General features: G+C 38.4%; 2 protein-coding genes across 6 annotated transcripts in view; one reads left to right on the forward strand and one right to left on the reverse strand.

Moving 5' to 3' along the window:
- Window positions 1–16,147, forward strand: part of LOC134503995 (cytochrome c oxidase subunit 7A2, mitochondrial) — a 410,163-nt gene that overhangs the window by 48,295 nt on the left and 345,721 nt on the right. The gene's annotated exons all lie outside the window — the stretch shown is intronic.
- The window catches only part of MYO6 (myosin VI), a 108,788-nt gene that overhangs the window by 6,056 nt on the left and 86,585 nt on the right, over window positions 1–16,147 (reverse strand). For 2 of the 5 annotated variants that reach the window (XM_063312858.1, XM_063312866.1), the window contains exons 25-33: window positions 15,063–15,213; window positions 14,363–14,571; window positions 14,068–14,146; window positions 12,520–12,680; window positions 10,439–10,477; window positions 6,661–6,764; window positions 4,310–4,441; window positions 2,847–2,873; window positions 974–1,195 (exon numbers count right to left, since the gene is read on the reverse strand). In XM_063312858.1, coding sequence (XP_063168928.1) covers window positions 974–1,195; window positions 2,847–2,873; window positions 4,310–4,441; window positions 6,661–6,764; window positions 10,439–10,477; window positions 12,520–12,680; window positions 14,068–14,146; window positions 14,363–14,571; window positions 15,063–15,213 — 1,124 coding nt within the window. The remainder of the gene's footprint in view (window positions 1–973; window positions 1,196–2,846; window positions 2,874–4,309; window positions 4,442–6,660; window positions 6,765–10,438; window positions 10,478–12,519; window positions 12,681–14,067; window positions 14,147–14,362; window positions 14,572–15,062; window positions 15,214–16,147) is intronic. The other 3 variants (XM_063312882.1, XM_063312873.1, XM_063312891.1) reach the window with 3 other exon arrangements.

The following is a 16,147-nucleotide window of genomic DNA, read 5'->3' on the forward strand; positions in this document are numbered from 1 at the left end:
TTGTAATGCATGTTTGTTTCCAAGCCTTCCTCTTTTAGGTTTTGACACATGCAAAATTGAGAATGAAACTGTAACAAGAGCTAGCTTCATTTCCATTCACCAACTTACTTACTTAACTTACTTACTTACTTACTTACTTATCCATCCATCCATCCATCCATCCAATTTGTCCCCTCCCATCTCCTCCTATTGCGGGATTCTGGGCGGTTTACAATAATCAATTAAAACAACAATAATACAATGAATAAAATACACAATATAAAATTACAGCAATAAATAATATAAATAAGAGTAAAAAATAAAAATATTGCCTTAGATTTAGAAGAGGAAACCTAAAACTATACAAATTCTTGTTACTGCAGCTTATTTAACCAACCAATCACCTGTACCTCAAATACTAGGAATCTTTGAGACCCACGATGTAAGAGGAGATACTGGGATTGACAGAACAAACTGTAACCTATAATCACCTTTGGATCACAACCAGTTTTGAAAGCAGAGAATAGTAACAAGCTAGACAGATGCACATGCATTTTATAACAAGAAAGACGTTGGTTTTAGGTTTTTATCATGCTTTATGGTTGTACCATGTAAATTTCTAGGAGTAATTTTGGAGTATCAAAACCCAATAAATAATCAAATAATTTAATGCAAGTTAAGAAAATCAGTAGGGCTGAAGCTGTCTCTGAAGAGCATGCCTTGGGCCAGCTACTAGGACAGCTGGTGCTCCAACTAGCTTATTAGGTTGATCATGGAACAACTTGCTATTTCTCTCAAGGGACAAACTGGCAAATTCACTACTTTGATTATCTGATTTTAGATTCTTATGAAGGCAAAGATAATCTTTTTGAATAAAACAATATTTTGCTCTGCACTATAATACAGGTCTTGGTTTATCTTTAGTACATTGTGTCACTAAACAAAGCCTATTTTTCCATCTTTTTTAAAAAAAGAAAATGAAACACATACTAACCAGCCACCAGCAAAATGGGTTGCTTATCAGGATGAAGTTCCATTTGACGAGCAATCCATGGTCCATCGAAATGTGCATACCACCAGCCTTTTTTCTTATTTTGAGGATCCTTGTATTGATCTGCTGGGCGGATGAAAGGAATTCGGAAATATCGCTGTTGCCGGTTGATTTCAATCTCCTGCTGCTGTCTAATGGACAATTGACTGGCTGGGTTCTGCTGAGCTATAAGGAATAACTACAGTTAAAATTTGTAACCAAGATCAAACCTAGTCTTCACTACCATCACCTTTTAAAGCCAGAAAAGTAGGATAAGTTTGAACGCAGGAGATCTTGCACTGCCCACAACATTTTTTGAAGCAACATGGATTTAGTTTCATCAATGGCAACAACTCTTTGGATCATGGATCCTAGCTGATGAGTCTACTCAATGAAATAAGTGAGCTGGGCAAAGAAGAAAGAACAAACCCAATTAATAAAAGTACACTATAGTCCCAATGGCAATGGCAAGTGTCTATGTAAAATAGTGCTGGAATACAAATTTCAAAGCAAATTTTTTACAAAGCAAGTCATCTTCCAACCTGGGTTGAAGTAAAAGGATGAGAAAAAAGAATATGGAATAGGTATAGATGGAGAAAAAGGCAGCACTTAAGTTACATGCAGACCCCCATTAAAAACAGGGGGGGGGAAGGAATTTTCTGACTTTTCAGATTTCAAATAGGATATTAAAAATGCAATGTTGTTGTGGACAGTTGCAAAGAAAGCAGTTCAGTAATTCAATATTTGGGAGGCCATGGCACACTTTTCTTTCTATTCCAGTACATGGAAAGAATTAATAATGAATACCTTTAACTATAAGCCAAATAATCATAAGTAATAAATCTGGTTTTGGATTTTAGTTCAATAAAGAGGGATGATGCTAAAATTATACCAGATTTGTTTATTTCTCCTTATTTCTAGATAAGCTGTTGATTACTGGAACAGGAAAAAAAATATGTTCAAAATATTGTGTTTATACATACAGAAATAACAGTTGTTCATCCTGCTGTAAAAAAGCAGTATCTGTTAAAAGATTTCCCATCATTAGTATCAGTGGACAATAAAGCAGCTCATCCAAGAATAGGAAAAGGGCAAAAAAGACCTTTCATATTAACTAGCCTTCAGTCATAATTATGTATTAGTTGACGTCACAAATGTAAGTAATAGCCCACATACTTTTATTTGTAAAAAATTCAGAATCCTCATTGGTTTTCAGTTGATTAATTGATTTGCTAGGTAATTTATTAATTTCTATATCATCTCCCCACACTCTGTGGCAGTTAACGGAGACTTTGGCTACCCACCACCTGAATTAACATATAGGACGGTGACTTTCTTGAACCCTTTGCTAGGCACATGCCGGTCTTTTTTCCCTCATTCTTATGCACAGCTGCCCTCACCCAAAAGATAATCAGCACAGTGAATAAATGCACTTTTCTTGCAACAAAGGCAATTATTCTCTCTTCCTAAAAGAAGCCTCTAAAAGTTAGGTTTTGTTCTAAAGGTTAGTTGATTAGTAACAATTCCAGTGTTTTGCTACAATGGAGAAAATACTTCCTCCTGGCAGAAGAAAGGAATTAAAATTAAACCAGCATACACATTTTTTATTCAAATAAATTACTTCTTTCCTTAAATAATGCCAATATTCTTAAAAGAACCTGAATATCCCTGCTGGCCAATGCCTTTTCCAACAATTATTTAATTATATTTAAACAGACCTTACAAGTACTTCTAAAGAACCAATTTAATAAAACTGTAGCAAAACACAATTACGTTAATAAAGTGGTGCTATTTTTCCCCTTTCTTTCAAATTAGCTGAAATAATCCCCCCACTTACTTGAGTTGTTCATAAATGGTGCAAAATCTGAAAACAAAATTTGATACTGAGGATATGAGAGAAAACAATTCCATTGATCAATGGGGAAAAGTCCCTTTTCAGGTGTCCAGTGAGTTGTGTCTTGATGGCCATGCAAGCCACCCCTGTGATGGCTTCAAAATAAGAAACCAATGGAAAAGAACAGGAGTTGTTTTTAGCTGAATGGGACAAAAAGAGTTTCGCAAGCAGGACTTGAACTTTTTTTTTTTTAAGAAAAAAGGAAGAATTTAGCCAATACCAAATACGGAGGGGCAAAAATAATTCCATCATAAATTGCAAAATAAAACATGTAATACCATCTGATGAAAACAACAAAGGAAGACAAAAAATTAAAAAAAAACCATACTTCTGGATGTCTACGGTGGTCTCCTCTCATTATACTGGTTATCTCAAGGGCTATTAGATATGATGGCTAAATATTATATCCACTCTTAGAAGCTATATATCTTGGAATAGCAGTTCTTAAGAAACACAAGGGAAAGTGTGCTATTTGCTCCTGTCCTGCTTGCAGACTTCCTGCAGGTATGTAAATAAACATTTGGAAACAGAATGCTAGATCAGATCAGTCTTGGATAGTTCCAACAGGGCTCTTACACATGGGCAGAAATGGCCCAAATCCATTACTCAGAATTCATGTTACATCTTGTTTCCCATTCACCTTACACTTCATTCTCAGAAGCTAAGAGATCTGGTCCAGCTACTCCAGATAATTCTCTGCTCCCCAAAATCTCACTCCATCTCAACAACATGTACAACAAAGCCAAGCCATTTTTTAGGAAAAGTCCATTTCGCTGCCCTGTGTACTGATACAAGCCATATGGTTCCTTAATTTGGTGTGCTGAGGCAGCACAGCTTCTTCCCTTTTGAAACAGCATGGAATAATCTGAATTAGACATGCCACAACAAACACTCTTCTATTTGAAGATCATGCTCTGCACCACCTATAGGCAACAAGGGTGACTATGGATACTATTGTGTCCACAGACCTTTTCCATGATTCCTGCCAAGCTCTGTGACCCACCTGACTTTTATTTAAATTCTTGTAAAAAGAAGAAATTAAGAGTCACCTGGCCTGTAGCAAAACAAAGCCACAAACATCTGGACAGCGCATGGTTAAGCACCAATTACTACTATATGAGAATATACTACTATATTTCTTTCTAAATACTAATACTCTATTACTAGCTTTATTCACTAATCTACCATGTTTAACATGGCCTTTTGTCCTTGTCCTAGAACTAAAACTATCTCAACCTGCAATGCATCCAAAGCTGTTAGGGTAGGATGCTGCCTGTGAGACAATTTAGTCAATCCGGTAAAACAAGCTTCTCAGTATTTTCTAGAGACACTTGCTCACAGTGCCATTTCCCCTCCACACACACACTTTTTGCAGGGTGGGAGGGAGAATTAATATTTTCCCTTACCATAATCAGTCACTGATTTGGGAGCCCGCTGTTCCATCTCAGCATTGCGCTTCTTGTTCTTGGCTTTCCAAGCATGATAAACTTTAAGCCGCCTGTGGAACTCTTCTCTGCAAGCTGCCAGCAATTCAATATCTTTTATCCAGCAAAAGCACCAGGGATGGAATAAGTGAGAAATAAGTGAGAAAAGCAAATAGATGGATATGTTTATGAATTTGTTGACACAGAAAAAATTAGTTCAGAACACCCTATATTTATATTACATATATACAGTGTGTATAAGCTGGTCATTTGTACAAAAAAGGAAGGAGTATTTTCTAAAGCTTGTATTCTTAAAATACCCATGTTGTTATTTCCAAACATATTTAATTATTCTGCTATTGCCAGGTCCTTTCAGAGATCAAGAAAGACCAGGGCCCCTTCCAGCTTTTGAGGCCCCAGGTCATAATCAAAATGATGTGTTTGTTTGTTTATATCTGAGACATTAGAAATTGTTTCTTTTACTTGGTTGAAGTAAAACACACACACACACACACACACACTGTCTAAATATGGGATCCCCTTTGAGCCTGAGGCCCAGTCCAACTGATCCTCCCCCTCTTACTGGATCTAGAGCAGCCTTTCTCAACCTTTTGACCCTGGAGGAACCCTTGAAATATTTTTCAGGCCTCGGGGAACCCCTGCACATTCAGGCTCAAATATAGGCCAGACATTACAAAATTATTATATTCATTTCATGGGTAGGCCTGTATATATGCATTGTCCGTGTTCTTAAACTAAAAATAAAGAATGAAACTTACCTCTTTAATGTGAAGTTGCCCGGATTTGAAATAATTTTTAAAATAAATTGTGGTCTCCCAGGGAACCCTTAGTGGCCTCTAGTGGAACCCTGGGGTTCCATGGAACCCTGGTCTAGAGACATATATGAGGAAAAGAGGGCTTAAGGACCCAGAGCAGAGCCCTTTGATTCCCTATCCAATGGCACCTGGGCTCAGCTATGTGGTGCAGAGAAGATTGCACCCTCAGAAGTTGGAAGAGTCAAACAAAAGTGTGTGTTGCCTGATTTTGTGAAACCTATGTCCTCCCCCCACCCCCACACACACTGCCAAGCTCTGAAATAGCCAATACAGAGATATCAGGATTTGGGACCTCTGAATTTCAACCTGATTAATGGGGCAATTTGGCGGTCTCTCTCTCTCTCTCTCTCTGTGTGTGTCTTTTAGTCACTCTTGATTCCTGGTGACTGCATGGGCAAGTCCATGCAGTGTTCTTGGCAACACTTTTGGAAGTAGTGTGTCATTGCCTAGGACTGATGGAGAGTAATTGGCCCATAGTCACCCAGCTGGCGGCTTTGTGCCCAAGGCAGGACTAGAACTCATGGTCTCTCAGTTTCTACCCCAGTGCATTTAACTACTACACCAAAATGGCTCTCAGTGAGGCAATATAATAACTACCTAATTTCTCCCTTTTTATGAGCTCAGTAGCTGAGCACCTGCTTTGCCTGCAAAAGAATCACTGTGTAATCCCCATCATCTGCAACTAGGGATGGAAATCCACTGCCAGATAGCATGATAATACTGGCTACACAGACTCATGGATTGATTAGGTATAGGGCATATCCCTATGTTCGTCTAGTTAGAAGGAGGCTTAATATCACATCCAATTTAGTATTGGCATGTTTTCCTTTTTTAAAAAAATAGGAGATGAGGATGGATCCAAACTGGGACCCTAGCTTGGAAAAAAGGGAGGCTTCAACACTTTTAGCAGGCTCCTTGCTTAATCTGGATCTGTTAATCTTGACCTTGCTAGGAACAACTAACTAACAAAATCTAGTAACATCTGATACAAGACACATAACAGAATATAGCCTTCCAAGTTCTTCTCCCCAACACTCCCAGTGATATCTGGAAGAGTGAAATGCTTTCAGGCCCGTGGGCTGCACGTTGGTACTCAACTTTAAATGTAAATGGTTGATATTGACCATAGATATAAACAAACTATTTAAAAGTGATTACCAATAATAATGTGTAGATTAAGTTTAAATGTACTGCCTTTGCATTACATTTAATTCAGTTAATTAAACCTGCTGGTTCTTATATTCAGCTTAGATCTGAATGCTTCCCACTTCCTTTTCTTTTGACATATGGAGCTGTTTGAAGTAACTTTGTTCAAGATGTTTTCTCCTTTGGAGTTGAGTAAAGAATTATTTAGCAATCCAAGGCCTTGTTTGTTCTTTTAGAATTGTATCAGGCATATCATTATTTACTCATGCTTTCAGAATTCTGTGAAAGAAAAGAAATCCAACTATTGCTGTGTCCTGGGATCCCCTGCACTCCAAATGGGACAAAGCTCACCACAAGAGGTATTGATTGTATCTCGCAGCTCTGCATACTTCCACTTGCTAAGTTCATGCTTCTTAATGCCAGCTGCAGCTTTTGTAGCTTGAACTGAAGGTCCCCTAAATACATCCGGAAATAAAAAAATGCAGAAATATTCAAGAAAGAAACAAGTGAGGTCAAGAATGCAAAGCAGAAAGGAGGAGTCACCAAAAAAGACAGTTGCAAAGACTGGTAATATCCACAACATGCTTCTTAGGCATAATTATTTAAGACAAAAGGAAATTTCATTTGTACTTATTCAAATCTGCTGGGAAAAGTATTCAAATTGTGGTCATTTCTTTGCCTAAACTTGAATGAAGGTATTCAAAAAAGAAATATTCATATTAAAATGGTTTTGATATGCTTTTCCTCCCCCTTTTTTTATTCTTTATTTTGAGGAAAAGAATGTATCTTTTCTCTTTCTGCTTGTTCTTAAAAATTTTTTTTTAAAGGTGAAAGGTCCCCTGTGCAAGCACTGAGCCATGTCTGACCCTTTGGGGGGAGGCAGCTTTCACGACGTTTTCTTGGCAGACTATAGCAGGGTGGTTTGCCATTGCCTTCCCCAGTCGTCACCTTCCCCAGCAAGCTGGGCACTCATTTTACCGACCTCGGAAGGATGGAAGGCTGAGTTGACCTGAGCCGGCTACCCGAGAGAGAATCCAGCTCCCGCTGGGATCGAACTCGGGTCAAGGGGAGAGTTTCGGTTGCAATACTGCCACCTACCACTCTGCGCCACATGAGGAATCCAAAGAAGCCTTTCTCAAAGGGCTTAGCAGCTCCTTTTCCACCTGGACATAAGTTGCTATACAGCTTATGCACATGTCTCTGTGCACGACAAATTCCATTTTATTTTTTTTGTACAAAGACATATAACACTTCAAAACAAATGACAGAGTCTCCCATGGTATGTAGAGAACGAGTGCATGCTTCTTTTAAGAACAATGTAGTTACCACCTAATAGTAACTAGCTTGCTTCCAGGTAGAATTCAAGGTGCTAATTATTCCCTATAAAGCCATATGTGGTTTGGGACTTGGGTATCTTCAAGCTCATGTACTTTGGGTAGAATCTGCTCATCCAACCATACAGAGAGCACCTGCTGAGCATTCCTATCTATCAGAATATTAAGCATGAAGAGGCTTATAAGCAGGCTCTTGCAGTGGGGCTCCCCTCCTCTGGAAAAACCTGCTCTGGGAGTTGAGCGGGGCCTGTTCTGACACCCCATTAAGACCTGGCCATTTCAAAAGAAGGCCTTCATAAACTCAATGAGGTAATTCCATTGCCCTGAGTGGGATGCAACACTATCAATATTGTATTGTAGGATGATTTACCCATTGTAGAAAGTTGTATTTATTGTTCTGCTATTGTGTTATTTTATTGTTTCTTTTTTAATTACTTAGAGTTGGCTAGACTGAAGTGGTATAGAATCATCTTAATTTAATACTTTTTTAATGCTGATTTCAGAGGTTTAAAAAGATACATATCCCTAATATTTTATGGGCTGCCTTTTCAGGGCCTGAGGGATGTGATTAATAGTGGATGATGGCTGGATGATGAGGCAAGGGGACTTCACATCACACAAGTAGGATTTTCTATCCTGTCCTGGGTTGGAAGGGAGTTATTTCTCAAACTCCTACCCTGCTGCAATAAAATGGCTCTCAGCAGCTTTCATAGTGTACAAAAATTGTCAGATTAAAACTAATTGCAAAAGCCCTCTGAAATAACTCAGTTTTTTAACAGTTTCCTAAAAACCAGCCAGACACATTATATGACGACCTAGCTCTCTGGAGAAGGCTGTAATGCTGGGAAAGGTGGAAGAAAGAGAAGAGGACGACCAACAGCAAGGTGGGTAGACTCAGTTACAGAAGTGATGAGTGCACTGTTGGAAGAGCTGAAGGACCAGGTTAGTGACCGATCATCATGGAGAAAATCTATCTATGTGGTTGCTAAGAGTCTACAATGACTTGATGGTACTTATTCAAAAACTAGAAGTGAGGGGGCTAACTGGGTCTCCATAAGAAGGCTCTTCCAAAGCAGCCCCTGTTCTAGCTTCAGCCCCCACCCCTGCCAGGTTCTCAGAAATGTGGGGCTTTAAGGTTTTTCCCTGGATGTTATATTAGAACTGACTGACCCTGGTTGGAGAAGGCAGTCCTGTAGGTACCCTGGTACCAGAGCTTTATAGGTTCTTTCTTGTAGCCTAACAGACCACTAATTCTTATCATCCTTGGTTGCAGATGGCCCTGGAGCTACAGGATGCCCAGATTTGTCCTGAAGATTCTTTTACTCATATCCCAATAGAGCATGTTTGTTGATATGCATCCTTGCAACCTTGCCCCAAACGTTTGTCTTCTGCTATTTTGGGACTCCACTAAGCATCTGGAATACCCAGCATTTTTTTTAGATGGGAGGAGAAAGAAAGCACACATCGGAATAATAATACTCCCAGCCTCCTTCTTACCAAATATTTTGGACTACGTTGCCTATCAGCCCCATTCAGTGTGGTCAGAAGTCAGAGTAACAGGAATTGTAGTCCAAACTCTCTGGAAGGCATCGCACTGGGAAGCCTAATTCCACTATCAGAGGTCGGATGGGGTAAATTTTATTAAAATACTGAATGGATACGAACCAACCTATTACTGAACTGTTATTTACTCTTTAATAAATAGAAAATTAACTGATGGATTCACTTTACTATTCCCATACCACTCTCTAAATTCATACTGGAGTGACCTCTAGATAGCAAAGAGAAAAGTCAATAAACATGTCTGGGCAAGGACTGCTCATTCCTTCCTAATTCAGAAACTCACCCCACCCACCTCCTTCTATGTTGCAGCAAAAGGCAATAATTTCACTGTTCTTTGGATCCTGGCCAACCCATATAATGTATGCAAGAGTACTGCATTTGATAGTTTACCAAAACAATTCCTGGGATCTTTCCTGTCAAATACATCTGGCAGATTGTTATAGGGAAATATGCACTCATCTTGGTCCATGCATAAAAACATTTTTCTTTTTTAACTCCAGGCATCAAACCCTGTATCAATGCATATGCTGAACAGATTAGGCTGCATAACTTTTAATTAGCAACTCAAAGATCCCAGAGTTTCTAGTAATGAATACTAACTCCCAATATTATTAAAAACAGAATTATCAGGTGCTTGCCACTTGTCTATTAGTGCTTTATATCTTGTACTGCCTGATGCCCTCAAAATATATTGGACATAAACTTTTTCATTAAAAAAAAATAAAAAAATTCAGAATGATGGTAACTGAAATTCAGCACATTTGGAAGGAACTGGTTGAAGAAGGCTAGCTGAGAGAATGCTGAGAACAAGATAAATTTCAAATCTGTTATTCTTTAAGACAAATTTGTCAGGAATTCAATAGTTCATTTATTTTTCAAGAAAAAAGAAAGAAAGATTAAGAATTCTAAATTTGGAAGTGCTTGATATTGCATCCAAGTTTTAAAAAAGAAGAAAGAACAAATTATTGAAATCCATGATCTAGCAGAACTTTATTGAAAACTAATTCCTATTCATGCAATTCATGAATCTAATAGTGAAATTATTAGAAAAGAAATCTGATCATTCCACATTGGTAACTAAAGTGGTGCAGTGAATGAATCTTGATTAGAATGTATTTATTTTAAAGCAATGAGTTAAATGGAATTTATAAATTAACTGTCTTTTAATTTATCTTATAATTATTACATTTAGTAATTAAGCTGATTTATTTCTGGCAATCTGTTACACCCACCTAGACAAGATTTCGGACATTTCTATGGCCATCTGTTCCCTATAAAAACATGAGGAATGTATGTTAGGGAGTGAGCACCTAAAGATTCTATCTTGTATTGATAAGGTCAATTCGACTAATCAATAAAATGAAATGAAATGAAATGAGAATGCAAGATTTAATGCATTGTTCTAACAAAATCAACTGCTACATAGAATAATTAATACTCTAAATTAATGAGTTCTTTGTATACACCACCTTTCAGGTATGTAATATTGAAATTACAAGGATTTGTACCTACATAATTGATCTGAAAGACTGATACTCAAATAGGGTGTGTTGATTACATGCTCAAATTATGACTGATTAGGACAAATTAAAGTAAGGGATTATTTTGCAAAGTGCTTTTAAAATGAACATTGGAATAATTTTACCCTCCCACCCTCAATTTGTATGGAATGTCCCAAAAGGGAAAAATGTTTTCATACGCAGTCATTTGACACCTTGTACCATTGGGCCTGCGAACAGAACATATTTAGGTTAGTCTGAAGTTCTCCTAAATTGTGCACTGATCTACAACATTACAAGATCAGCCTCAGTACAGAAATGGATGCTCTTACATTGCACTTTACATTGAGAGAAGGGGATTGGCTTGAAGTCTCACCATGAACATCAAGGAACAGAGGCATCGGAACCCACCTCATTTCAATCCCAAACTCCAGCTTCAGCGTCAGACAAAACTCAATGATGAGAAAACTGCACCCAAATTCATACCCCACAGAAAATAAATACACAAACAAACAAATGCTTAAAAAGGAGCTGCTTCCTGTGCGAAGTGTTTGAGAGAACTTCTAAGAACTAGGCAAGAATACATGTGCTCAAATGGTTTAATCCAGGCAGGCAAGCAGGAAAAAAGGAAAAGCAATCCTTGAGCAAAAATGCTGCCATCATCCATAGATCCACTTACATGTCTTTTAGGGCTGCAATCACAATGAGAATAATATGTAAGGCAGCCTAAATGTTGGGTAAGTTTCCACATTGTACTAACAAATAATATGGTCAGTTTGGGTTTGATTTGCATGTTGGGTGAATCCAGCCAAGTATGCTTTTTTCAATAAATGAACCCTTTCTTAGCTTGATGTATGAATCCCATCATTATTTCTTTTTCAAGAGCAAATTTCTGAGGAGCTAAAGTGGAATTTATCCACACTAATGTGGGTCAGGTAAATTCTCAAATGGCAAGTACTCAGATGGATCTCCCTTTGTGACAGCCTTCACTGCCTGTAGCACAGTACAAAAGGGCACTATTCAGCCTGAAATGGAATGGAGAGGCACAGCAAGATTCCTAAAATATTTTTTATTTTTCCTCTGTCTACGAAGTTCAGAAACTGCTCTCCATACCATACTCCCAAATCTTTGACAGAGGTCAAGTAGCACAGATGTTTAGCCTAGCCAACATCTATTATAGCAGCTTCCCCATACTGGTTCCCTCCAGAAACTTTGGAAGTCAAACCACAATATCCAGAATTGCTTACAACAATGGCTAAAAGCCATCCTAGTTGGGAATTTGGGGAGCTGCGAGTTGGTATATTGTTTTCTGCTACAGAAATTAATGTTACCATGGTAATTGAGTACTTCCTTAAGTATCGGTAGGGTGAAGAGGTCAAATTTAATTGTCCTCAATTTGGGTGTTAAAAGCTGCATTTCCTGGGGGAGGAACTTGCCCAGACTTGTTTTAGTTTCTATTTCTTTTCTACACACAGCCTCTCTACCCAGTGCTGAGTGCGTGTGAATGCACAGCTTGTAAAATATGTTTTTGTGCTTTCTGTAAATACATTTATTTTTATAGAAATGCCTGGCGTGTGTGATTTTTCTGATTTCTCAGGCCAAACGCTTTCCAGCACACTCTGACACTGCAGCCCCAACATATCTGGATGGCAGGAGGTTGGGGAAAGCTGTGGTGCAGAGCAGCCTCCGGATTAAGAGTTTTCAAATGCAGGATGGTATATGCAGTATCTTGTTAGCTTTACTAATTACAGTGTTATCCTCACCATCATTACAGAACTGCCTTTTCCAACAGCATCATTGATACAATACAATACCTGCGCAAACTCGGGTCCAGCTGAGACTCATCATTGATGAGCTCTGATTCACTCTGGGCAATACGCATGGCCAGCTCATGATCTCTGCGCTCTTGCTCCAGAACAGCTTGTTGCTGACTTGCTTCTTCCTGTTCTCTGGCCAGCTGAGCCTCAACTTCAGCCTGTAGAGCCATGAAAGATAATTTAATTGAAAGATCTATCTCTCCATTGGTAGAACAGAAGGACTGTCTAGGTATGCTAGACCCAGTACAGCAACCTTCTAGTAGCCATGCCAATGAGGAATTCTGGAACTTATACTCTGAGAACATCTTAAAAAAATACTGCTCTGTGGTTTGCAATTATGTCCAAATGGTTACTGCTGTTGAGTCATAATGCATTACAGTCATGGATGAAGGCAAACTAAGGTTCAAACAATCTTAAAGGTAAAGTCTCCTTCAAGTCAAACTTAACTCCTTCATTCTAAAAACAAACAAATAAAACTTAACTCCATGGAATTAATCTGCCACTGCCTTCTTCTGGGATTTTTTTTTTACTTCCCAGTTTAGCCTTGCATTCCCTGGAATTCCCTGAATATCTCAATCTGAACACTAACTATTAAACTTCCCAACCCAAACAAGGCTGGCCAGGCACTGAGATCTGCTTAGATAGCCTAAGCTAATTTGATCTAAAAGATATGAAACTGTAAGGAGTCCAGTCTAACAGCTTAAGACTCAAGTAATCATGTTCCAATACATTTATGCTGACACAGTCTGAAAATTTTACTTGAACTTTCTTTTTCCAAGAGCAAATCCATGAAGTTATTCCCCTATTGTAGCAGACTTCCTAGAATGATGAGCTAGCATCAACATTTATCCTGATTGTGATATTACCACATAATCTTCCTTTCTGCTATGGACACTTTCTTATGCAGATCTCTGTTTTAGATTGCTCAATGTAGCATTCATTAAAAAAAAAAGCTGACTAAATATGGCCTGAGAGAAAACTCTACTGAAAGGAACATCTGCTTTGCTTCTCTCTGGGACTGGAAGGAAGTCTACTAAAAGGTTGTTGCCCAGGCTTGGCAAGGCATGTTTTACAGATTTCTACACCAAGACATACAGGACTGACATAACCAACAAAATTCCCTAGGCAAGAAACAAAAAGAAAATGAGGTGCAGTTGATCATGTTCTTCAGTTGTTGGCACTGTATGTATTAATCTTTAAGTATACACCCAAAGCCTTTGAGTTCTGACCATGGCCATTTATATTCTATAATGTTTAATTGATAATGTACTGTATAATATAAAGGGGTTGCCACTTTCCTCTCCCTAGTAAATCAGTGGCAGAGAGGATTTCTCTGGAGTAAAGTGGTTGGTTGGCAGTATGTCTAGTTGGCTCATCCCAAAAGCTGTGAGGAGAATGCAACAAGGTCATGGTAGGATGGTTTGGAGACCCCCATGGGAATCAGAAGAGGCCCAAGTCACCACATCCCATGCATGTGCACACCCCATTATATCTGTGGATCAGGTTATGAGAAACACAGCACAATAAAAGTCTATTCAACCTCACCTGAATTCTTCTTTCTTCTTCCTCTCTTTTTTTCCTCTCCTCTTCTTCCAGTTTTCTCTTTGCTTCAATCTCATACTTCCTAGGTGGGAAAAATTGAAAGCCCATTAGAAACAGACAGACAAACATTAGGAATTATTAAAACCTTTTCCTCACTTTTCCACAAATATTTTTATTTGTTCCTTTGTAACAGAACTCTGGTTCTGCTTGGAACCAGCAGTTAGTTCCAAAATATGGCATTTGTTAAAAGTTGCCTTTGCTTCTACCATTCTCCATCTGGGCATTATTTCACACTCACAGTCGCCTTTCTTCCTCTTCCTTCTTCCGACGCTGCTCCTCTTCCTCACGTCTTTTCCTTTCTTTTTCCATTTCTTCCTGGATGCGTCTCAATCTTTCAGCTTCCTCCTCTTGTTGCTTCTTCTTCTGAAGGGCACTCAAAAGTTGCTCAGAGCTTTTAACTAGGCCATCATATTCCTTCTGAATCTGTTGTCTAGGCATTTCAGTGGCCTGTAAAATAAGCCATCAAATCAGTCACAATAATTTGCACATAACAAGTAGCTTTAAAAAGCAAGACAGAAAAAATATGAACAAGAGGAAGAATCCAGCTACTATGGTCATCCGTCAAAGCAGCAAAATGGCTATGTTAAACTTTCCTAAGCTTTGCCACCTATTTTGATTCGATAAACATTATACTTCCACCCACAAGAAGCTTACTGGTACAGTCCATAAGTGGAAATATGCTTTTTTTATTATGGATCTTATTCCAATTCTCTCAGCACTAAAAGTTTTGGATTGCCAAAATAGCAAAAGAAAATAAAACAACACTAGGATTTAAAATGTTATAGCATAGAACTCAATCTGGTACCCTACAGATATCAGTCTCCAACTGCTGAACATATTTCCATGGTCACTGTTTTGGTAAAGCACACTGGAATCAAAGACCTCTGCTGAATCCTGATACAAAATCCTTTTTTCTATAGCATAAAATGGCATCCTACCTTGATCTTGGCCATCAGAGCATCAATAGACATCTCAAGGTCCTTGACCTGCTTGCTCATTTCTGTCTTCCCCTCTTTCAGAGCAGTTACTACTACATTGAATTTATCAAGCCTCTTTTTCAGTGTGCGAAGCTTTATTAGGCCATCTATGCTGTGAAAGGAATATTGATATTTTAGATTTGAGAGGCAGATAGCAAAACAGACAGCTATTGTTCAAACAATCCTCTGTGCCTTCAAACTACTTCTGAATGAAATCATTGGGACCCAACAGAGAAAGAAGAGTAGAATTACAATGAACTTCATATTATCCATTTGGTCTGTGTTACAATTAAAATTTGGAATAAAAAATAGCTTTGGAAACTCCCACAAACATAAAAAATAGATACACATAATAATATTCTATGCATAAATCGTTCCATTGTATGTGTTCTTCTGGGATAGGTCCATGGTTGCCATGGAAGGCATGCAGATTGAAGTCCTCCAGTACTGAAAACCTAGGAGATTCCATCACTGTCCCTGCAGTATGGAGGACACATTTGGATTATCAATGATACTTAGGCTTATTCTTTCCAATTCAGTGAAACTTCTATCTGGTCAATGGACACAGATGATCTCTTCAGTTGATTCTTTCAGAACAATTAGGCCATGTTGTCTCTCCTCCCCTCTCCTTCCAACCAACTCTACTATCTGCATGAGGAAAGCACTTTCTATCATCTGCATGAGGATAGGTGCATTTCCAGGCTGCTTTAGTATATGAGGTTCCTACACTGATTTGGGATATGCTCTCCCAGTGTGGATGTGCAGAACTAGTTTGCCATTTAAGCAAGGATAGGAACAGTGGTTATCCCTGTGTGGCCCAGAAAGACTCACCAATATTTATGTTGTGGATAAGGAAACACTAACAGAAAAAAAGAGAAGATTTGACTGTCTACATTATATAGGTAAAAGCTTTGAAAGATATGACATGACAATATCCTTTCCAAGTAACTTGAGGGCAGCTCCTTTGACGTTAATCTCTACCTCTCTACAAACTGTGATTGCACACTAATGCCGTATTATGAGTCCAGATATATTGTGCCTGTTGG

The sequence above is a fragment of the Candoia aspera genome, chromosome 1 (genome assembly GCF_035149785.1).
Source record: "Candoia aspera isolate rCanAsp1 chromosome 1, rCanAsp1.hap2, whole genome shotgun sequence".
Taxonomy (NCBI): Eukaryota; Metazoa; Chordata; class Lepidosauria; order Squamata; family Boidae; genus Candoia; species Candoia aspera.